Source organism: Desmodus rotundus, chromosome 6 (genome assembly GCF_022682495.2).
Source record: "Desmodus rotundus isolate HL8 chromosome 6, HLdesRot8A.1, whole genome shotgun sequence".
In the NCBI taxonomy this organism is placed as follows: Eukaryota; Metazoa; Chordata; class Mammalia; order Chiroptera; family Phyllostomidae; genus Desmodus; species Desmodus rotundus.
Window position 1 is genome coordinate 65,207,710 of NC_071392.1, and position 24,337 is coordinate 65,232,046.

The 24,337-nt window shown below is 37.2% G+C and overlaps 1 protein-coding gene and 1 long non-coding RNA gene across 8 annotated transcripts in view; one reads left to right on the forward strand and one right to left on the reverse strand.

The window, feature by feature from the left end:
• The window catches only part of CTTNBP2 (cortactin binding protein 2), a 167,944-nt gene that overhangs the window by 83,193 nt on the left and 60,414 nt on the right, over positions 1–24,337 (reverse strand). For 4 of the 5 annotated variants that reach the window (XM_053926409.2, XM_053926408.2, XM_053926407.2 and 1 more), the window contains exons 3-4: positions 13,764–13,988; positions 1,682–3,338 (exon numbers count right to left, since the gene is read on the reverse strand). In XM_053926409.2, coding sequence (XP_053782384.1) covers positions 1,682–3,338; positions 13,764–13,988 — 1,882 coding nt within the window. Of the gene's footprint in view, positions 1–1,681; positions 3,339–13,763; positions 13,989–24,337 lie in introns of those variants that run through there. The other variant, XM_045191486.3, reaches the window with a different exon arrangement.
• The window catches only part of LOC123479257 (uncharacterized), a 44,711-nt gene that overhangs the window by 7,993 nt on the left and 12,381 nt on the right, over positions 1–24,337 (forward strand). For 2 of the 3 annotated variants that reach the window (XR_006654813.2, XR_006654812.2), the window contains exons 2-4: positions 4,107–4,181; positions 10,081–10,177; positions 19,195–19,305. This is a non-coding gene — a long non-coding RNA (uncharacterized lncRNA). Of the gene's footprint in view, positions 1–4,106; positions 4,182–10,080; positions 10,556–19,194; positions 19,306–24,337 lie in introns of those variants that run through there. The other variant, XR_011651320.1, reaches the window with a different exon arrangement.

Below are 24,337 nucleotides of genomic sequence, written 5' to 3' on the forward strand. Positions count from 1 at the left end.
TTTTTGGAAATCTGTTTTGCGACTGCCTTGCAACCATACAGCACATTCTCTGATTCTCCTGAATGCCAGCAGAAATTCTTTCTTTGCAGGTGGATTTAAAATGTGGGAAACAGCCAACATCATCATTTTAGTTCAGGACAAGGCCATCTAGCTCAGTAATACCATTTTGGATCACATACGTATATATAATGCTGGATGCCCATAAAGACAGAAAAAAGTAATACTGAAGTCAATTCTAAAGCAAATTTTCAAAAATGCTTTTAGTAATGGTATCATTGAAGCAGCAATATCACCTTTAGTTATTCATCACTCATGCTGCTCTATACTCAATACTTCGCTCTTTGGACACGTTATATTAAATCCTCCTAACCATCACCCTCCCCACATTAGTAGCATAAGTTCCCATGAGAAAACTTGCTCAGTTCAAGAAAATGCACCCAGAACACACGGCTGTAAATGGCAAAGCCCATATTCCAACACAGATGTGACAGATACCAAAGTCCCTGCTGTTTCCAATTTTGCCCCTAAAATATAAAGAAAGCCTCTCAAGGAACTTAATTTCAAGGAGACAGTTTATAACTGGGTAAATAAGTCCTGGTGTGCTGCTCTCATTACCTGATAATTACCAACTACCTGTTTTTCTAGGGAGAGGAGATAACAGCTAGTGGGGGGGGAGGGGGGAGGTTAGGGGATCGAGGGATGGAGCAAAAAGGAAAAAGGACTCTTGGACATAGATAAGAGTGCGGTGATCTCTGGGGGGTAAGGGGGGATTAAGGGGACTAAATGATAATGGAAAAAATACAATAAAGATTAAATCAAAAGAAAGAAAAAAATTCCTAAAGCTCCCTCTCATCAGAATAGTCTCTGCTAACCACTAGGATCCTGTGAAGAACTAATCCAATCCAGTCACATTGTTAAAAAAACAATACTTCCCCTAGTACTTTATAACAAAAGGGAAAAATCCAAATCTTTATCAGCTTCTTTGTTCAAGAGTCCCAGAGTCTGTGACTTCGTAAAGCACAGCTGCAACGGACACCTTCTCTAATGTAGGCCACATGCTAACCACCTGCACTCAAGTGCTGGCAGACAGCTCTAAATGAGAGTAGATGACTCCTGAAATAAACTATACTTAAAACAGAGATTGATAAATATACACAATTTTTGAGGTTAAAAATGTTAACACCAAACTGATACTAAAACTTAGAACATACCAATTACAGAAGAAATTTAATCAACTTGATAATCCAAGTTGGACTGCAGTGTTAATAACTACTTGAAGGGATTGCTTTTATGTCATCTCAGACGGGGTAGAACTGAACACATAGTGCCTGGTGGTGACACACTAAAGTTGAAGTCTTGAGAGAGAAATATTTAATAAAAAGGAAAGTCTGTCTTCCCATGGAAATGCTTTCGTCTCAAAATCAATGGTCTTGGTGTGCTCCAAACCACTATTTTGGGTTATTAAAAAGCAAAAATGAAAGGAAAGCACTTAGCATAACAAAACCACAACTCATATAACAAGATGAATCACCATACCCTGGAGCCTTTAAAAAAAAAGGAAAGAAATATATATTAAAAAGTATCAAATTAAAAAAAGTTTCAAGGCAATGTGAAAGAAATTAAGGCAAGTGAGAGGACGGACCACATTCTTAAAAAGGGTATAATATTACAATCCCTTTACCTGATGCTGTTACCAGGAGGCTGTCTGAGGCACCTGTTCTACAGGATGAGGCACTAACAGGGTTTATGGAAGAGCAAAAGGCAATGGTGGTAGGAATGACAAGGGAATGTTCTGAACATGCAGGTTGGTTCAGTCCAGGGGGTTCAGCAGGCCAGGCACCCACCTGAGACGTGGCCAGGGCTGAAACGGCACAGCCTGCAGGTGCCACAGTTAAATCTATGGATGGTTTTGGTGGCAGCTGAGGGGAGGATGACTTAGGGAGATTCTCCTCACTTACGACCCTGCTCCCTTGGGGTAAACTGGAAGGAGGTGAAGCCACAGTTTTGTTATCCACTTTGGCCCCAGCACCAGAGGCCCTGCTGCTATCCATAATAACTTTGAATTGGGGGTGGGGTGGAGAAGGAGCTTGGGAGAGCCCTGGCTTTTTTGGAGGGATAGGAGGAGGGTTTCCTCTGTCAACTCGTGCTACACCGGGAGTCTTTACGCTGGTCCGACCGACTGGAGGGTAGGTGCCAACATCCGCTGTGGAGGTCACTCCAGGCCTTGGAGGTGCTCCTGCTTGAGGGCCTGTAAATCTTGAGAGTGCTTGGGTCACAGTATTCCGAGCCAGCTGTTTGGCCACTAGGTTGTCACGGCTTGTAGGAGAGACATCTCTTGATGGAGGACTTTGAGTAGTATTTCCATTTTGGTCTGGGTCATTTGCATTACCCTGGAATCTAAATCTAGCTGCTTGGATTCGTGGGTTTAGACCTGAATGCAGAGATGCATTGGCACATGGTGAATGTAAACTGTGCACAGGTGGAGCCTGTGAGTAGTTCTGGGGAGTTGTGCCTGGTGTTTGCACAGTGGGAGGGGCAGCATTATTGGGGAGTGGGGGTGTACTACTTGTTAAATCTGGTGTTGACACTGTGCTGGGTCCATTTTCCTCAATTCTGTTTGCACTTGGAGGTGGAACTGTGGGCAGAGAAGAGCCAGTCAAGTCACCGTGGGAACCCTGCCTGTCAATACCTGGTCTGACAGAGGCAGCACTGGTGCACACATTCCCTTTTGCATTTGCAGAAACTAGGGGGCTCCCTGTGGAAGGCTTTACAGGCACAGTCAAAGGCAACTTCTTCACATGGTCAGTGCCTTCTGTCACTAGGTCTGCCTGGCAAGCAACAGATCTTGTCATAGGTCCTTCTGTTCCCACAGATATGGAGACCAAACGCCTATCTTTTGTCTTCCGGGGGAGAGAGAGGCTTGGTTTGCTGTCATTTCCCCTTTTCAGTTGCTCAATCATTTTCTTCATCTTGTCTATCTCCTCTTTGAGGTCAGTGGTGTGTGCTTCTTCTCGGTGCAGCTTGGCACGAAGCTGTTCCCGTTCAGTGTCAAACTCAGAGAGCTGTTTTTCCATCTGAGCTTCCATTTCTGTGCTTCTTCGCTTCTCAGCAGAGAGTTCCTCTTCCAATGCATTACTCTTTTTCTTTTCCTCATCCAGTTTGGCCATTATTTCCTCCAGCTTCTGGGCCTCCTCTATGACCTTGCCTGACAGCTGTTTGCACTCCTTCACCAGCATCAGGACCACTTGCTTGTTCTTGCCACGCTCTTCCTCTAGGCAAGATGTCAGCTTCTTGTGCTCTTGCTCAAGGGTTTGTAGCTGAAGCTTTTCCATCTCCAGCTGAAAGAAATTCACAGGACAACTCTATTAACCTAAAGAGAATTCTTCTAGCCCAAGAAGTGCTTCTTGTGAAAGTTTTGTTAATTTTCTTATAATTACATGGTTTGGGTTAGCTAAAATACCACATTTTCAAAATGTGTTATGATATAAAAGATATTACTTTAGACTCATTCAAATGAGAAAATAGATGTAAGTGATTTTATGAAAAACATCTAAGTTACACCAATAAAGAATTTTCTTAAATCTACTAAAGTTAACTATAGAAAAGAAAAATAGTAATCTCATGCTTCAAATCACAGCACAGAGTTTATTTTAGTAAGTTCTATTTTTTTTTTTTGCAAAAATAAGAGCTCTGTTAGGAAATTGATTTTTTTAAGGCTTAATGCTTTAAAATTACTAACTAATCTTTGAGGTACAGTATAATGAAAAGTGCTAGTAAATAGCAGGCTTCAGTTAAAGTACAAGCTCCTCCTATATTTTCTAACTGTATTACTTAGCAGTTTTTAAGAAATCTTCAAGCTTCTTATGATGGGTTGTTGTAGAAATCATATAAAATTATATATGGAAGTTCTCTGAAAACTATAAAGAGCTAAAGAACTATCTTAGATCTCTAATCAATGTCAGTGAACCCAATTTCTGACCTCATCTTCTACTTCAGTCTCACTTGCACCCTTAGATCCCACTACATTGGCTTCTACTGAGTGTCTTGAACATTCTTGAACATAGTCCTGCCTTAGAGTCTTTGACCTTGATGTTCTCTCTGCCTAGAATGCCGCCACACATCTTCATGGAGGGCTCCTGCACTACGCAATGACCAAAAGAAGAGAATGGCTCCCTGCCCAGGTAGGAGTCTGGCATACTACTCATTTACTTTGGGTGCTTCCAGCTTTGAAGCTGTTGAATAGCATTGCAGTGGGTCCTATAAATAAGTGATCAGGAATACAGATAATTCTCCAAGAATAATTAGAGGCCATTGTTTATTCACATACACTCTATTCTACTATATAAAATTTTGGGGGTGATTTTATAAGTAGATTAGGTAAGATTTGGAGAAAAATAGTGTTGTAATATATTTATATATGTGTATTTTATTCATCTGGGTAACACAGATGAATAATTTGTTTATAGTTAAAGCACATTTAACTTGTCTAAATGCATCAGATAATAGGTTGCTGTGGAAGGCATACACAAAATTAGAACAAGAAAATTTTAAATATATTTTATATTAGCACCTCTTATTTTTAAAGCAATGCAGGAAAGAAACGATACCAATTTTCAGATTATTTTTAAAATGAGTTTTATAATTTATCTCTGACATATTTCTTGAAGAACCCTAAGAGCTACCTTCATTTTACAAAACAAGTAACTACAGGCCAATCTGTGAATTGCCTAATGTCATCGAGTTAATCAGTGTCAGAATTATGAAACTGAAGGTTCCACTTGTCTCAAGCTTTTCTCACCATATCACAGATCTTGCCCACGGCGTTTCTCCACTATGGGTCATCAAACTTTATTTTTGAAATGATAACTTTCATCTTAAGCTTTAGAATCAAATTGAAGACAGCCCTCCAACAGGAGATGAACTCAATCCCAACTATTTATGTAGAAAACTATACCACTATAACTCTCCCATAATTCATTTGTATGTTTGTCCTCGCATCACTTTTGCTTTATAAATATTATCTCAGGCTAACGTGAGTCCTTTATAATCTTACCACAGACAGAAGAACACAGAGGAAACCACATAACTGATGCACCTACAAACACATGGCTCCAAATTCACCTGAGCTCTGAGCCCCAATCATCTGTCACTCTACCTAACTCTGTTAGCTTCCCTCACAGGGATGTCCAATCTTTTGGTGTCTCTGGGCCACACTGGAAGAAGAGTTCTCTTGGGCCAAACATTAAATACACAAACACTAATGAAAACTGATGAGCATTAAAAAAGGTCTTTTTATAAGACCCTTTTAATCATAATTTATAATCATAAATTTAAAAAGTAAATTTATGATTTTGTGTTGAGCTGCATTCATAGCCATCCTGGGCTGCATGTGGCCTGAGGGCCGTGGGTTGGACACCCCTACTAGTTTACTTCATGGGATATTTAAACCTTTGCCACTCTGCCCTGACTGGTGTGGCTCAGCAGTGGGTTGGGTGTAGTCCCGCAAACCAAAAGGTTTCCAGTTCAATTTCCGGTCAGGCTACATGTCTGGTTTGCAGTACACGTCCCTAGTTGGGGGCATGTGAGAGGCAACCTATTCAATGTTTCTCTCCTCCCTCTCTTCCCCTCTCTCTAGAAATAAATAAAATCTCTTAAAAAACAAATAAATACATGGAAAAAGCTCTTCCACTCTCCCCAAAACTTCACCCAATGATTACTCAACTGACCCTCAGTCTATTCTAATGGATTTCTTTAACAAGATAATTCAGACTAACTTACATCATCTTCTATATCCTATCTCCTGCGTTAAGCTTTTTTATAGTCATGTCAATCCATATGTTCTTCCCTTCACTCTAAGGGAGAAAGGTTTCCATCTGTTGAAGTTCAGACAGTCTTCAGCAATCAACTTCATTCTCTCCTGTCACCTCTGAGACTTGCTACATTACTCACCACACTGCTCTTTATAAATATTAAACATCCCCTTCTCTACCAGCTCCTTACAATTAGTATAAACATACTCCCATACTTTAAAAAAATAAGTTTTACATTAAAAAAACTTTTTTGACCATTCTGGCTCAGGTACAAGGTTTTTGTGCTTGAAAAAGTAAGAGATAAGGCCCTGGCCAGGTAGCTCAGTTGGTTAGAGCAAGGCCCTGATACACCAAGGTTGTGGGTTTGATCCCTGGTAAGGGCACATACGAGAATTAGTAACTTGATGTTCCTCTCTCTCTCCCTTACTCCCTCCGTCTAAAATCAATCAATAATTTAAAAGAAAGAAAAAGTAAAAGATATAGTATTGAGTTGGCCAGAAAGTCTGTTTAGTTTTATCCATAAAATAAAAAACACATTTTTCATCTTCACCAATAATTATTGATTTGGATATTTTGAGTATGCTGGATATACCTGTGTGGTATAACATTGATTGTTCTCAATTAATGTTTTGATTTGATCTCGATCAACTTCAACTGGCCTACCCAATCATGGAGCATTGTCAAGACAGAAATCTTTAGCATGAAACTTCACAAACCACCTTTGACACATTTGATCACTGCACCTTCTCCATACACTACACAAATCTTTTTTTCTGCATTTCAGTTGCATTTTCACCTTTCTTGAAATAATAGAGCGTAATATGCCAAAAATGTCGTGCATTTCTTTCATGTTCAATATTAAAATGGCTATACAAATATTCACCAATTTTGATGTTTTTTTTAAATGCATACCGACATGACAGCTGTCACAATACATTCTAACAAAACTGTTTCGAATGAAGTTATTAAGACAACTAAGCACTACTAGAGACATCTTATGTACAAAACCAAATGAACTTTGTGCACAATACACAAAAATAGTGATTACAGATTAAATAAGGCAGCACGTGTAAAGCATGCGCCATTGTGCCTGGCACTAAAAAATGTTCAGTTTTCAGTTTATAATAGCAATTTGTGCTATTTAACAATGTGTTACTTTCGCACAATGTTTTTCCTCTGAAGACATATTACAGGATCTAGAGAATTGTCAATATTGAACACATAGATAAATGTTTTTTTTCATTAGATAGCAGTTGTAATTCAACAATTACAAAGTACAACAGAGGAAGTTCCAAAACCAGTAATGCTGAAATAACTTCTTTAGACTATCTTTCCTGCAAATAATTATGAACCTTTGAAAAATACAAAAAGTAACTATTTGAAGGGTCTGGAGAGCAATAAAGGTAGTAGAACTAAGAAAGGAGCCAATAGCATTGGACAAGATTTGCCCTTGTGTAGCTTTTCAAGTGAGGACAGTTCTCTGTCCTGATAGCACTGGCAGCATGAGCTCAGGCACAGAGCACCCCTTATTCTGGTCTGAGAAGGCAGAGGATGAAACTGAGGCTGCCACAATGAACCCACCAGCATCTTTGGTTGATGCTTGAATTACACATTCATCAGGGAGACTCCACACTAAATGACAGAGATGGCTGCTGAGTGGCTGAGAGAACTCAGCAAATATTTCAGCTATTGCCAACTACAAAGAGAGAGTGTGGAGTATGAATCTCACCAGGTTCACTGCTTCCTTGAACAAAATACATTCTTCAGAAGACAACAGAATCTAGGGTCTCTACCATATCATCCATAATGTTTAGTATACAACAAATTATTAGACAGCCAAGAATTTATTTTTTTAAAGTGATCCACTGTCAAGAGAAATATAAACTGGGTCCAAGATGATCTATATTGGAATTAGAAAACAAGGACCTTAAAGCAGCCATTGCCAAAGAAAATATGGTCACAATGAGGAACAGAATGGGAATGTTGGCATAGAAATAAAAACAAAAAAAAAATCAAATGATTATCTAGAACTAAAAAACATAATATCTAAAACAAAAAACTAGCTCACCAAATAGGCTTAATAATGGATTTGAGAGAAGAGAATTAAAAAGGACAATGAATTTGAAAATAGAGCAAAAATATCTAATTTAAGAGACATAGGAAAAAAAGATTGACAAAAGTGAACAGCACCTCAGTAATCTGTAAGACAATATAAAGTGGTCTAAATTCCATGAAAGTAGAGTTTAAAAAAGAAGAAAGAGAAAAATGAGGAAGAAAAACATATTAAAAGAAAAAATAGCAAAAAAAACGTACAAATAGGATTTAAAAAAAAACCTATAATCCAGGAAGTTCAGCAACCCAAAGCAGGAGAAATATAAAGAAAATCATACCCAGGTACATTATAGTAAAACTGCTGAAAACAAAGATAAGAAACAATTCTTGAAAACAGAAAAAAAAAGATATATTACATACAAATGATGGCTAAATTATCTCTAAAATATACAAAGCAAAAACTGACACAATAAAAGGGAGAAACAGAAAAATATATGATAAGAAGCTTCTCTCATAAAAAGAAAACTAGATTAAAAATCAGCAAGAATAGCCCTAACTGGTGAGACTCAGTGGGCTGGGCATCATCCTTTCAGCTGAAAGGTTCGATGCCTGGTCAGGGCACATGCCTATGTTGCAGGCCAGGTCCCCAGTTGGGGGTATGTGAGAGGCAACCAAGTGATGTTTCTCTTGCCCTTTGAAGTTTCTCTTCCTCTCTGTCTCCCTCGCTTTCCCCCCTCTCTAAAAATAAACAAATAAAATCTTTTAAAATATCAGCAAGAATATAGATCTTAATACTATGAACATGCCATGGCCTGACATTATGGAACAGGACAGTCTAAGACTACAGAAGATGTAGTCTTTTGCACTTGCTAAATAAGCTAATCAAAACCACCAAAAAATTATGGAAGACTAAAATCTTACAGAATATGTTCTCTGGACACAGTAAAATTAAATTATAAATAAATCAGAATAAGATATTAAGAAACTCCAAAATTCAAAAATAAAAAAAACATAGTTCTAAATAGTAAAAAAGTTTAAAAAGAATCACAAAGGAAAGTAGAATACATTTGGGGCTGAATGACAATAAAAGCAGAACATACCAAAATTTGTGGGATGCTGTGAAGGATGTTTAAAGGTAGCTAGAGCAGAGGACAGAGAGAAATTTATATCTTTAATTGCCTAGCTAGAAGAGTTATCTGAAATCAATCATTTGAGTTTCATCTTAAGAAGCTATGAAAAGTTAAGCAAATTCTAGGAGGAAAAAATGAAAGAAAAGAGACAAATGATAGAGAAATTACAAAAGCCAAAAGGTTTTCTTCTAAAAGATTGATAATACTGTTAAACATTTAGAACCAGCAGGTTAATACAGAGAAACACAAATTGCAAATAACAGGCATAAAAAAGGAGATAATCACTACAGAATAATATTAAGAGAATAATGAATAACTTTGTGCAAATTCAACAAATCAAATTCCTCTGAAACACATTTTATGTCAGAGTTGACATAAAATGGCACATAACATTAAATGGCTTTATATCTTTTAAAGATATCAAATTCACAAAAACTTTTCCTCAAAGAAAACTTTTCCTAGTTCATATGGCTTTCTAGTGACTTCTACCAAACATCAAAGAAAGAAATAATGCCAAACTTATATATACCCTTTCAGAAAACACAGGGGGAAATGTTCACTACACAAACCTAGGACTACCATCAGTCAAAACACCAAGTATTTATTTAATTTACAGAAAAATTATCACTCGTGAACACAGAGACAAAACTCCATAGCAAAATATAGGCAGACTGAATCCCCCAATAAATAAAAAGAATAAAAGGTGACCCACTGAAGTTTACCTCAGGAATCCCAAATTGCTTTAATATTTGAAAACCAATTAATGTTTTCAAAAGATGAAAGAGAAAACTATGTAGGTGGTTGCAGAGCAGCAATGGAAAGGCAATTAGTTCTAATTCAAAGTGGAACACAAGAGAGGGAAGCGATTGTGGTCATTTGTAAATTGAGAAAGCAAACTGCATATTTGTTACAACCACAAAATAAATATTCTTATGACATTTAATTAGATCCATTATTGCTTCACCGTATCTTTTAATACTCATTGCATTCTTGTCTTCTTCTGCAACTATACACCCCCACCCACCTGCCCAATATTGGTAAACAAATAAATGACAAAATACATTAAAATAATTTTTTTTTCTTTATAGGAGCTGGAGCTCCCAGTCAGCAGTTAGGGCTCTGCAGATGTCACCTGTGTCTTTCTCTTCACCTAGAGTTTCAGAGGGAACAGAAGACATGGATCAGGTGAACTGCCCTCTACTCTGTTTCCGCTCAGAGCCACAGACCTCAGTAGCCGGCTCCCCGTTAACACTCGCTGCAATGTGCCTGGGGAGTCAAAATGCATGTTGAAATGTAACAATGAATCATAAAAAAAAAGACTCAGACATGAGCTAAAAACAATCACTCATGTACAAAATGTCCTAAATACTCTTCCTAAAAATGCTCTTTTAGATGATTTCCTACCATGTTGTCCTTAAATAGAAGTCTAGAAAGCAACTTAAAATTAAATTATATTTTATAAACCTTTACATAATTAATTAGAGACCACTGAATACAATTGGCAGAACAGTACAATTTGTTATAATAGGATGAAAAAACATGAAAGAAATTAAACAAAATGATTACTCTTTTCTGGTCTAACTGTCACTTCTTCAGCTGTCTAGCACCTGAAACTCCTTCCTGTGTTAGAATTCGCCACCTTATTATTCTCCCCTACAGAAGTGAAATATGTCCAATAGTAGCTTTCCTAGTCCTCCCTGTAGCCAAAGAGAGGGTTGTGGGCCCTTAGCCTGACCAACCAAATGCACCTCTTCTTAGGCTTCAAATAAGAGATGTAAAGAAGCAGGGCCAGGAACGCTGCCACTCAAGACCCAGAGCAGTGTTGGCTGTGGTGCTGCCTGGAGTCTGCAACTGGCAGACTCTCGAGCATCACCACTTAAGACTAGATCCATAGTGAACATTTGCTATTGGTGATGTTGACTGGGAGGAATTGGTCCCCTAACTGTCCCAGCCATGCTCTATCCTCCTGTAAACTAACCGGGAAACGCTTTTTCAGCTTAACTCAATAAATACTGGCTTCATTTGCTCACAACAAAGAATTCTGCATGATACATCTATTACCATGCAACCAACCTCATAATGCTGAACTGCCACCTAGAAGAAGCTATACCCAATGCACAGAGCTACTTCTAGTTTTTACACTGGTGAAAAAAAATTTTGCCCCCTTCTAAATTTCCTACTTAGCTTCTTACTTTTAAAGGCTCTGCTCAAATTAAAAGGTCTTTCCTGTTTCAGGGTTTTTCATACTTATACTTTCTAAGTATGGATAAAATGATTGAAAACAAATTAGGATAGAAACTCTATTAACAGATGATGTAAAGCAACTTTATTAACAGATAATAAAAAGACAACTACCATTCTATCCTAGGTTACTAGCTGTAAACGAGGAGTAGATTACTAGAGGCAAAGTTCCCCATGATGATTATTCATTAGCTTATTCAAAGTGGCTTTAAGAGCTCAGTCCATTTGCCAAATTGATTCTTGCCCAAATTTTCCTGGCACACAAACTACCGGTTAACCCTCCTATTAGTAGTCTCAGTGGGAACCAACGCATGAATGAGCACCGAGCCTCTTCTCTCTCCTGGAGAGGCCAACCAGAGCAGCGCTCAGGCCAAATGTCTCAGAATTACCCAAGAGCTGTGCCCAGTGTCAGATAATAAATACTTGAATTGTAGATAATGAGGCCTTTGCTTTCCCTGACTCTCACTCTGGCAGTAATTTAAAGAACTGGACTCATTGAAAATAATGGATTTTTTTGTCTTACTATTTTAAATTTCTAAAGCTGCAATTCATTCTACATGCATGGGAATTGAAGATGTCTGGTTAAAATACTTACTTTCAGGACTATAGGTGACAAGTAATTTTGTTGCTTAAAAGATGACTTTGGTGTTTCTGGCCTTATCAGCTGATGTAGTATTTTCTTTGTAAGATTCAGGATAAGAGTACAAACTGTAACTTTTCTTACATGACATAATCTACTAGAGGAAAATATCCTTCAGGGACACAGGGCAGCACTGCCCTTCAGAGCGAACCTCCACTGAAGCTACACAGCCAGTGAATTTGTCCACAAAGGACCACTGTATCCCCGTTACATGGGAGACAGATCACTGGCTCATTTCATGTTATCCTGTCAGGACTCAGGACAGAAAAAAATCGGCTTTCATTCCCAGCCAGGTTGGAGATGACCCAGTCATTCAGAAACAAACAGGATGTAAGGTGATTTTTTAAAAATTAGTTAGATAATAAAATTTTTGATTCAAATCAAAATGAGTTTCTTCTTTTTCTAAAAGAGAAATAGTAGATAAAATGCACAACTGAAGTAAAATTTAGGAAAGCATGCATTTTTATATATTAGGTGAAAACTATAATGAAAACCAAATATTTCTTGATTTTTGATAATACAGCATAAAATCCAGCAGATATACTTTATTATGAAATAGTTCATTTGACATGTTAAGAACATAATTGAAAAGTGTCCCATCCAAGTAATACAAATGAGCTTCAGTGACATCAGCTGAAATACATTGGATCTTGCTTATGTGGTTTGTGGGGATTTTTGACAATGTTCGGAAACCTCAGTGGGTTATGCAGAGGGTCTGCAGCATCCAAAGTAAAACTGTTTGATTCCACCTCACATCCATGCAAAGCCTTCAGTTCTTCCTTCTTTAATATATTACCCAGTGCTTTAGTTTTCTACATGTGACATGCTGATGAAAATGTTTGCTCTTATTCAACACCCATACGAGAACACTGACATACATACGTTAATGCAAAGATATAATTACAGGGAAAAGACATACACATTAAATGACAGTATCATGAATATTGACAGTACAGTGCATTCAGGTTGATAAGCAGGTGTTACATGTAAGCTATAACAAGTTCTCTGAAAAGGACAAATAGAAACATTTTAATTTATGCTTTAATGATGGTTGGAAGAACATACTGCTCTTTATTCTAATTACACTACACATCATTAGCTTCCATGATTTCCTCACTCTCTTTTCTAATAAATGGAATTAGCCGTCTTGGCTGCATATCAGAAGGACAAAATTTAAACTTTCATTTCCTCATGGCTGATGATAGTAAGCTTCTATCACTCAGGACTCTTTGAACCAACTACTCATGCGCAATAAATAAGTGTGTGTTGGCCGGGGAGGTGAGGAGTGGGGAGGAAGTCAGTTTAAATGAAACATGTGAGCGGGAGCCTGGAGGTCTGCAGCAAACACAGCTATCAGACCCGAGAGGCAAGTCTGAGACTAACCAGGACTTCAAGATGACACAAAGTGAGATTGCATGCAAATTTTCATTCTAATTCTCCTCATGCTAGTTTAATTTTCCACAGAAACAATTTAAACGAGCTTTAGTTTTAAAGAAACATTTGAGACAGCTGGATAACGTAAGTTAGGAAGGCCATCGCATGGCTGCATGACTGGATTGTCCACTAGCAGGTAAGCATATCTATGGCACTAGAAAAGGGAAGTTCAGAAGAAAAAATTCATATTTTAAAGAAAGCATTAAACTCACCATTATGGAAAACATTTCTTTGTTAAACATCTTTTCTGGTTCAATGTTGGGTTTTTGTTTTTTTTTTTAATTTTGAGTGACATTTGGGAAAAAAAAACAGAATCTGTCAGAATTTTGAATTTCTGAGTACTTATCCGAAATCTTTTTGAACATACAATATTTAAGAACAAAAGATAACCTCAGAGACGGTCTCTGCATTCTACACTGTATTATGGGAAAAATGACCGTTTGAAAGTCTCAATACCTTCTTTTGTCTGCTCTCAGCAGCAGCTAGCTGTGTGGACATCCTTTCTTGCATTTTTCTGCAGTGGGCCATGACTGCTTCAAGGATGGAGAGGGGGTTGGCACAAACTGGTTTCTTGTCTTTATCGCCGGCACCTGCTTCATAGTCTCTCTGCAGTGCCAAGAATGGGTCGTTTAAATTAAATCTTCCATATCGTTCCTGGATAAATACCTCCTTCCTGCGAGCCTAGAACAAAATCAGAGGAATGTACTGAAGAAAGAAATGAGAAGTTAAGGTGTTGAGAAGGTTCTGTGATTACTTTTCCAAATGGAATTCACAACTCTTTTGAGTAATGGCTTGTGTATGATATTAGGCAGAGAGCAAGATGCAAAGGGGAGTTTGACCCCAATTCCTGACTAGCCTGGCATGTCATTGCATCTACTTTTAAATTTTCTTCCTTTAAGAATATAGTCTTTTAAATTACAAATGATACTGATATATTTTTCCCATGATGCCCTCTCCTTCAAGGATCTGTTTTAGTGCAGCCTTTTCTAATTTAAAGTAAAAATCAGAATGATTAACAATTAAAATAAGTTTTAGCAAAAGTTCAAAAATAAAATTATCTCTGTTGACAGAACTTATATATTTCTCATAATACTTATGAAGTCACAAAATATAAATCTCCTACCAATTTTGTATAGACAAAAAAATTTATAAGGATATTTGCTAAAGAAGAAAATACTTCATGAAATTTTTTTAGTTAAAAATTCACAACACTCTCATTTTGTGAAGTTTAAACAACTATAAAAAACCTCCAGAAAATTTAAGAATATATAAATATCTTCTTGGGCATTGAAGGTCATTAAAATATAGTTCACAGAATCCCAGGAAAGAATGTACCCGCATTTTACTCTAAATGTCAGTCCATCAGTGTTCAAAGTTAATGGCACATCCACGTGGCACTAAATGCAATTTTTGATAATTACCCTACTATAGTCTTTGCATAAAATGGAAAATTGCAGTAAAAATATATTGAAAACTAGCTACATTCTTCTAACTCAGGTCATTTGGAAGAGCCCCTAGGAAAAAAATTATTCTATGCCACTGCCAGTGGAAAAACGGAATAGTTTATTATAAATCAAGCTTAATTGTCCCAAATGTTAAGTGTGTTTTCTAAAGATATATTACATACATTTCCTCACTTTAAAAAGCAACCACACTGAGCTACACTTTTACATTTTTAGACCACTGTCAGCAAGCCAACAACTAGATAAACACAAGTGCAAATGACAAATGGGAAAACTTAACATTTTGTTTTCCTATTACCAAATTAGATCAATTTGGAGATGCAATTTACAAAAAGTCCAATTTCACCATTAAATTCAAGCAAGTGTTCAGAGCATCATTCGAAACTTAAAAGTTACCATGGTTTACGAATCAAAAAGCATTTGATATTTTATGTAGTCTCTTATGTAGTCAATACATTGAAAAAATATCACTTTAGAGGTGCAATTTCAAAAGGAGTTTCATTTTGTCATTCACTTAATTTTTACTCAGTGTAGTAGTTCATCCCCCACTGGATGAAATCTTAGAAAGGCCCATGGTTTTCTAATTACTTTTATCTAATACAAGTCCTGTAGTCACTGTAAAACATAAAACAGTCTCCACCTGGCTATTAGAATCTCCAGCTTCAGTGGTATGACAGCTTACCTTCCCCACCTAGGACCTGCTGCAGATTTACATGCACCACCTGGGAAAGGAGTGTTTATGAAAACAAACCTCTTTTCATCCGAATCATCTCTCCCCGTTCCTAAGCTGTTTTTAGTCCTCTCTGGGTTGGAAGGGACTGGGCAGACGATGAAAATGGAGGTCAGAGAAGCAGGAACATTCTACCTGATTGGTTCACTAGCCTCATCAATGAGTATGGCCAGTATTTAAAGCCTATTCTTTCCCACTTTAGAGCAGTGGTCCCCAACCTTCTTGGCACCACAGACTGGTTTCGTGGAAAACAATTTTCCCATGGACCCGGGCTGGGGGGTCATGGGCAGTGGGGAGGCAATGGTTTCAGGATGATTCAAGCACAGTACATTCAAGCTCACCTCCTGCTGTGTGGTCCAGTTCCTAACAGTCCACAGACCAGTACCAGTGTGTGGTCCATGGGTTAGGGACCCCTGCTTTAGAGGACCACTCCTTCTCCCCTGCTGAGACCCCCTTCATCATAGTTTCCTCAAGAGAGGTAATAAATGTAGGACAGACTACAAATGGTAATCTGTGGCATTCCAGTAAAAAAATGAAAACATAAGACTGTTTATTTAAAAAATTAAGAATTTCAAGATGGTAACAGCATCCTATTTAACCAAGTATGGGGCCCTGGTTAGGGCCTGCCTTTTTGCAACTGCACAGGTTCCACACCCATGAAGGTAGCCCTGCCTACACTTCTTGTGAAGAATCTAGAAAGCAGTTTTTGTGGGCTGAGGTCCCATGTTATCCAGTCTTCTTTATTAAATAGGACCTGAACCAATCTCGTTCCCATCCTTTGATGTCGACGGCCCAACGTAATCTACAGGAAACACTCATGGGTCTTCATCTAAACAAAATCTGGCAGTGCCAGATGACTCTTGAAATCACCACTGTCATTTCTACAGGATTCCAGCTTTTTCATCTCCACTTAGATTCTGACCACCAAGGCCTTCAGGAGAAAGTTATTAAGTCAACTTGTGTCCTTGAAGCCTGTTTCTCTTGAGATGAAAGGAAAAGCAACTAGATGGGGCAGGACTCAGCACAGTCTCTCCAGAGATTTTGTCAAAGAACATTTACTCTTTGATTAAAAAAACAAATAAATTAAAAAAAAAAACCTTTCTCTATAACCTCCAACAACTAGGTTCTTTTATACCCTCAATATGGGTAAGGAGTTTAAAAATTAAAATTGGATTTCAAAATTTCTTTACAAAATTGTGTATCTTCATCCTTACTTTAGTATCCAATACATTACGGGTCCCCTGCTGAAACACATGCTTTAACAACCAATTATAATTACTTGACGTATACTCACATGTCCAATATATTTTATGACATACAGTGCTATAACACACTCAAGCAACTTCTTAACCACACAGGTTATTCTTAAATCAGAGTGAACTTTTGATAAGTGCATTAAATTAATTTTATATTAATATGAGATAAATACATGTATCACTGACCTGTTTCCAGTTTAAACAGATTTTATGTTCAAAAAATATTTAATACTATTTTTTACTAGTGTGCAAACGTTTTATGTGTTTTTTGTTGTGTTTGGTTTAGTTTTAAAATGACTACTTTAAATGATAGTCCTACTGAGACACTGTTAAATGTGGGCAATTTTTTTCTCTGCTAAAAATGTACAATTGTATCCAAGATCATCAACAAAAAACAGCCAGTGATTTTCTTTGTAAAATAACTTTTATGATGAAGTACAAGATACATGCATTCAGTTCCTTTAAGGGTATCAGTAGTGGCTCTGTATTTTCTGCCATTCATTTCAAATTATTTTCTAAGTTTCTTGTGATTCTGTCTTTGCCATATGAATTACAGAGAAATTTTTTTCAAAAATTTTCAGATATTGAGAGGTTTTTCTATATAGCTCATTGTTATTGAATTCTCAGTTACTTCTTTTGAGGTCACTGAATACATTCTACAAATACAAAGGTCAATTAAGATGATTGATAATACTGGACTTCTGGCCAAGATGGAGGCATAGGTAGATAAACTTTGCCTCCTCTCACAACCAAAAGGACAACAACAAATTTAAAAACAGAAATAACAGACCTGATAGAAAATCAAACTATATGGAAGTCCAACAACCACGGAGTTAAAGAAGAAACATTCATTCAAGCTGGTAGGAGGGGCAAAGACAGGCAGTGGAGGTGGAGAGAAAACACAGCAAGGCAGTGGCTGGTTGGTGGAATATATGTATATTCTTATACATATATAAGAACTTATATGTATGACCCATGGACATGAACTAAGGAGGAGGAATGATGGTGGGGGGGTACAGGGCAGAGGGGAATAAAGGGGAGAAAAAAATGGGACAACTGTAATAGCATAATCAATAAAATATATTTAAAAAAACAGAAAAAACATAAAAAAAGCTTTTCTTTACATTTTTATTCTGATCTATAAACTATGGCTTGTTAAAAAATGATGATAGTTTTACTCAATATTTCCTGTTTTTAGTGTTTTTTCTTATCAACTACTAGTTGTTCATCAACTACTGAGAGGTATTAAAATTTATGATTATTAAATTATCTGTTTCTCCTTTTAATTCTGTCATTTTTTGTTTCAATATCATATATTTTAAGGTTTTGTTACTAGTCACACAAATATTTCAGCTATTGCCAACTACAAAGAGAGAGTGTGGAGTATGAATCTCACCAGGTTAAAATGTAATTTATAAATGTATAAATTACATTTATAATTATATCTTTGTGAGGAATTATCCCTTTTATCTCTGTAATACTGGGTCTGTTTCTGAATCTTCATTCTGTTTCCTTTATCTTTCTATTCATAATTCGCCAGTACAAATGCTTTAATTTGTACTAAGTGCTACCAACAAGTGGGACAAGCTTCCTTCACAAAAACCAGTTTCTAAACATTCCTTTGCTATGTTATCAGCTCATTTTTCTAGATGAAATTTCAATTTATCAATTTCTAAAAATCAATTATAATATTGATTAGAATTATGCATACTTTAGACCAGGGGTGTAAAACTCATTTTCACCAGGAACCACATCAGCCTTGTGGTTGCCTTCAAAGGGCCAAAATAATTTTAGGGCTGTATAAATGTAACTACTCCTTAACTGTTAAGGAGTTGAAATTACATTCGGCCCTTTGAAGGCAACTGCAAGTCTGATGTGGCCCCTGGTGAAAATGAGTTTGACACCCCTGCTTTAGACACACACTGGAAGAAGACATTTCCATGAAATTGAGTCCTGTCATTGGAAAATAATCTTTGTCATTTATTAAAATTTGCTTCTGTATCTTATAAAAGTTTGATATTTTCAAATCAATTAGCATAAATTTAAGAATAATGTGATCCTTTTTACATGTCCTTGGCAATATTCCCCATTTCCTTAATTATCTGTGTACAGTACATATTTTATCTTGATTAAAATTGGTAAAGTGTTCTCAGTGCTGGCTGCTAATCAGAACCACACTCAGCTTTGTCCAAGCACTCAATTGGGAAGTCTATCAAGAGTCCCCTTAGTACTTAATGCCCCAGCCAAGGACAAGAACTAATAACCAATTTTTTGTTCCTTTATGTACTTTTGTACCATTACTTATTTTTATGCTGATTTCTAAGTAGGAAAATCTCTACGTCATTTATTTTCCAAGTAGATTTTAGATGGGAATATTTTATATAGTTGTCAATCTCAGGATGATTTTTTTCTTCTTACATGATCACCACCTTGTCTAGGTAAAAACATTTATAAGTGATTTCCTTCAACCGAGATACTGTTTTATCGCCTTTGGCTTTCTGCAGTGAACAAGAGCAAGTCTACACCGGGCAGCGTTTTCTCACTTGCAGGTAAACCTTGTGCTTTTCTGCCTAATTAATTTGTTCTTCTACCCTTAAAATTAATAAATAACATTTAAGATTATTCCTAGTGTTGGCTGGTATTGCCCTGGCATGTAGTCTTTTTAATCTAAAGATTCTGCTACATTTTGTTTGTAGCATCAATTCCATTTGTTCTAGTCTCTTCCAAAAACATGAGTTTCTCTCCTAGGGAATCTCCATTCTGTATTGTCCATGTACATATATCTTTTCTACTTTATCACTGTATTCCCTTCCTCTGGATTCTGGGAGATCTTAATTTTGTTATGGAGTCAATTTTTTAATAGTGTTGATTTTTCACTGTTACTTTAATATATGCTTTGTTTCTCCTAGTTCATTTTAAATTCTCGTAACAACCATATTAAGTAGGTACCTCATATTATAAATAAGAAAACTGAAGTAGAGGGTAAGGGGTTTGTCTGAAGTTGTAGGGCTAGAAGTGGTGGATCTAGGACTCACCCCCAAATTCTTGCCTCACAGATCTATGCCCAATTCTGTGTTCTTTTCCTTAGCTTTGCTAGTATCCTCTCTCTTCATCACAATCTGGCTTACCTACCACTCAGTCCCTTCAAAGCCTATGTTTCCCTGAATTTTAAGACACAAAGCAGATGCTATCTAAAAATTACTTTCTAAAATTTACTTGTTTCTCATAATTTTGTCAGCTATATGGTGTTCCCTTGCATTTTAAATGTTATCTTCCTTTTTTTTCTATGCTGCAAATCTTTCATAGGCCTTTTCTTTTTTCTTTTCTTTCCTTTTTTTCCCCCTCTCTATCTTTGGATAGTAGGAGTCAACTCATATCTGGCATTTATCCTGCGCAGGGCAGGTAGAGTCTCCTCCAATATCTACTTCAGAGGGTTGCCATCAATATGCTTCTCTAATATGGGGAATCAGCGGGCAGAATGATGCAAATTTACATCACTTTCAGCTGACAGTAAGAGAAGTCTGAGCTACAGCCCTTGCAAAGGATTGCAACACAGAACCTGCCACTTCCGAGTTATATATATAAGGGCTGATTTACTTCACTGCCCTGGGTCTGCACCAGTTCCACAAGGATAATAGCTACCTAACCCATGAAATAACGCATGTAAGGAACTTAGCAGTGCCTGGACAATCATGAACATGTAATAAGTGACAGCTATCATTTCAATAATGACGACACTCTTTTTGGCTTGTTTTTTCCTATTTTTACGTTGTTAGTTGATCTCACAAATGGGAGGTTGGGAGTCAGATGCTAGTGCCAGTTTCCACGTTACTCAGAGCTCCTGGGAGAAATCTGCCAAGTGTCCAGTGTGCTGGATGATTGTTTTCACGTGTGCGCCCACATGGGTACAACTATTCTGTCTCTTCCATTACATCATATGCCTTAAGGGGAAAGCCTGTGCTTCCCAAGTCCATAATTCTAGAGCCCCCTCAGTGTGTGTGTGAAGCCACGCACTGAGGGTGCACTCATGAAATGCTACACATAAACAGAATCTATGTGCCCCTGGCAGAAATGAACTCATCATCATCCCACAGTTACAGAAACACGAATATGACACTCTATGGACAGAGAAAATAGAAATAATAAATACTTTTGAGAGATTTTTTTAAAGAATTACAGAACAAAAAGCACAGAACAAAATACAACAGAATCCTGTTTCAATACTACTCTTTAATATATAAAATCAAATGTTCTAATGTAAATCAAATGATGTGTTCTGAAGCACCACCTTTAGAGAAAGGAGATACTGTTCTGACATAAACTTCAGAAACTTTGCCATTATGAATGGAATTCAGATATCACATGTAAATATTCTATTTGTGGCCCTAAAATAACAAATGTATTTCATTTGCTCAAGTTGTAAATCATATTCTTCATGCTAAGTTTTCAACAGTTTTTATATTTTGAGTAAACTGGTAGAATTTTCCAACAAAATAAATAACCCCATCAAAAAATGTATCAAAGTTTGTGACATTAGATTGCAGCAGCAACATAAAAGCTCCTGGTAAAGAGGCAACTTAGAACAGATGTAGGAAAATATGTTTTCAATGACTAAAAGAGAGTCGATTTGATTTGACCACTGATTTAAAAAAAAAGTTTGAAAAATAGGCTTTTGTTGAGTGGTCAGATACTGTCTACTTCTGGGGACCGAACAGTCCTGTACCAAGCACACCGGCTGGGATTCTGCGGGTACCTCCCCTTCACGTGTGCTGGATCAAATTCGTGTTCTAAAAATCACCAAAGAGGTCTTTCTCCCACTTTCATGTTATTCGCATCATCATGACTGCACAGAAGTATTTTCTTAATTGGTTTTAATCATCTAGGACTTTTAACTCATAAAAAGAAAAAAAAAACAGCATTAAACATCTTTCCTAAAAATGAACATATAAGCAGTTATCCAAACAACCAAACCAACCAACCTCAAGAAAATGCAAGGTAGCTTCCTTGAAATGTTTCAACAGTTCAGGAATGATGTAGTTAGCCAATATGATAATTTCAGAAATACCTATTATTTATAACCCAAGGGGAAAATGTGGAAACAGTGTTAACATAAGCATGCCTATGTAAAATTTTTAAAAATTGAAAAACAAATAAATAAAGGCATTGTCTTGTCTACTGGGGACATGTAACAGATAACTTATGTGGACAGAGGTTGTGATTAACAATTTAAGATAATCTCCCTTTTATAGCTGCAGGAAACATAAGCTGGCTTGGTTAAAAATAAATTCCCCAGGACACAAAGAGAGAATGATGGAGACAGTTTTGCTCTTGGTGCTGTGCCATTTCCCAACTCCCCACAAAACCCCCTTTGGTCACAGAGGAGTAACTTACTAATCATGAGAATTGCTGAGCATCAGCAAAACATAAACAAAAAGATCTTAACATTCTCACCTTCTACCAGCTGAACCGGCTCTCTTGCTATCAACAACAATCAAGGGAAAAGGAAGGTCAAAGGTTGGAAAGCAGTTTTTATTCAAACACTGCCAGTAATTTTACCACCATTAAATGTTCCCCAGTTCTTGAAAGGATGTATACCTGCTGCTTCTCCCCACAGCAAACCAGAAAATGGCTGTGGCGGCCAGAAAAAATTTACTCCACAGATCATAGAACCACCTTGGGAGAAAGCAGAGTCCCTGGCAGGTAACTTCATCATATGCCTGCATAACTGTGTGTGCTCCTTTATGTGCAAATTGTGAGCTGGACACTCCTGGCTACTCTTCAGTCAGGGGCACAAGGACCTAATAGGCAAAAGGTGAGGAAAAGAGCTGATTGTTTTAAAGCGACAGGCATTTCTCAGAGCAGGACAAATGTCATTTGCAGGAACAGGGTAAGACTCCATTTCAGATCATGGAATTTTGTCCCTCTTCATTGTACCTGGTGCAAGGACAGCTGCGAAAATGCTTTATAATCCATCAAATGTGGTGCATAGGTTGGCTGATATTATTAACACGAAACTGGTCATTTATCACAGGCCTGTTTGTGTTGGTTCACATCAGTAAAAATGCTCAACTATTTGTATTTTTGCTAGACTTTTCTTTTTACTTTTCATCATTTACTCAAGCAAGGTCTACATATGGGCCATTTTTTCTACAGCAACCAGCTGCCCTTCTCTTCTTTATTGTGCTGGGCATCTGAGAGCAGAATGGGAAGGGGTACTTAACTAGTCTGTAATATAGAATAAATTATGGAATACTGTAAACATGTGTTATACATTATGAAACAGTGGAATGTAGAGTATTCTCCAAAGGAGTTTAGGCCAAGATGAATGGTAATCATTTCCTGAGTCTCCAACATGATTTATGACTGTCTGTGATCAATTTCTGAAGAGTAAACCTGAACTATAGTTTTAAAGTTTATTCTTGTAAGAATCCAGCTTCTCCTCTCCAAGCTATGCCACCCACTTTCTCACTGAAAGACGCAGTGGCCTTAGACCAGATGACACTGCTTCTGTGTAGGTGGCACATTACAGTGCTGGCTGGAGTTTGCTGCAGGAAGGAGGTCAGGACTCTGTCATTCCCTCCCCCTCTGTTCTGGAGCAGCTACTGAAAGCATCTGTTTTTGTCCTCTAATATCCTTAGTCTCCTGTTAATATTCCTGGAGAACATAGGACAGTGAAATAAAGTTAGTTAGAAAGAAAAAATTAAGGTCACCACCTTTGCCAAAATCATGTAAACTCTCAAAACTCTGATCAGTTATAGGGAATTGTTACATGTAACTAAAGCCTGTGGTGACAGTCCCTCAGCCGGAGTAAATAAGGCTATCATTCATATTAAAGGTAATAACTTCCTTTTTATCCAAATACCTTTGCTTTGTATACAAGATCGATCAGATTATGCTATGAAATGTCCCAGAAGACATACATCCCCTAGGAGCAACGACTAGGAATGGGGTATCCAGACACACTTGTCACCCATTCCTGTGAGGAGCTGTACCCCCATGGGGCTAGCCAGCAGGAAAGGATTCATGTATAATTTTACTGCCTCTGTGCTACAGTAAATGAGCCGAATGTGAATAACATCCAAAACCCTGGTCTCAGCCCCACATTCGTAACAACTGACCTAACTACACATCTGAATTTCTGAAAGAGGATCTGTCAGAGTACACACAAGGCATCATGAGAGCTGTCTGAGCTGACTCGGTACAGCCATGCATTGAAAAGATCCCTCTAAGATAAGATCGTGCTTGGAAGTGAACGCACAGACTGTTTTGCCTGTATAATCTATTTTTAAATATTGCTACCAGGTATGGATACTTGCAGCTAGCTGTGTTTGAGAAGTAAAGGATAACATGTACTTTCTTGAAATTAGGCCTCACATCTATAGAAACATTTCCTACTCCATTTTTGTGGAAGAATCCACAAAAATGACAAAAAAAATCAATTTATTGAAGGAAAAATCTTAATAGCCCATTTCCAAAATAATTCTTCCTGAAGCTGAATTAGGATTCAGTAACAGTCTTAATTTTATTAGTATTTCCCAGTGTTAAAATGACCCTAACAAACAAAATATTTTTAAATACACA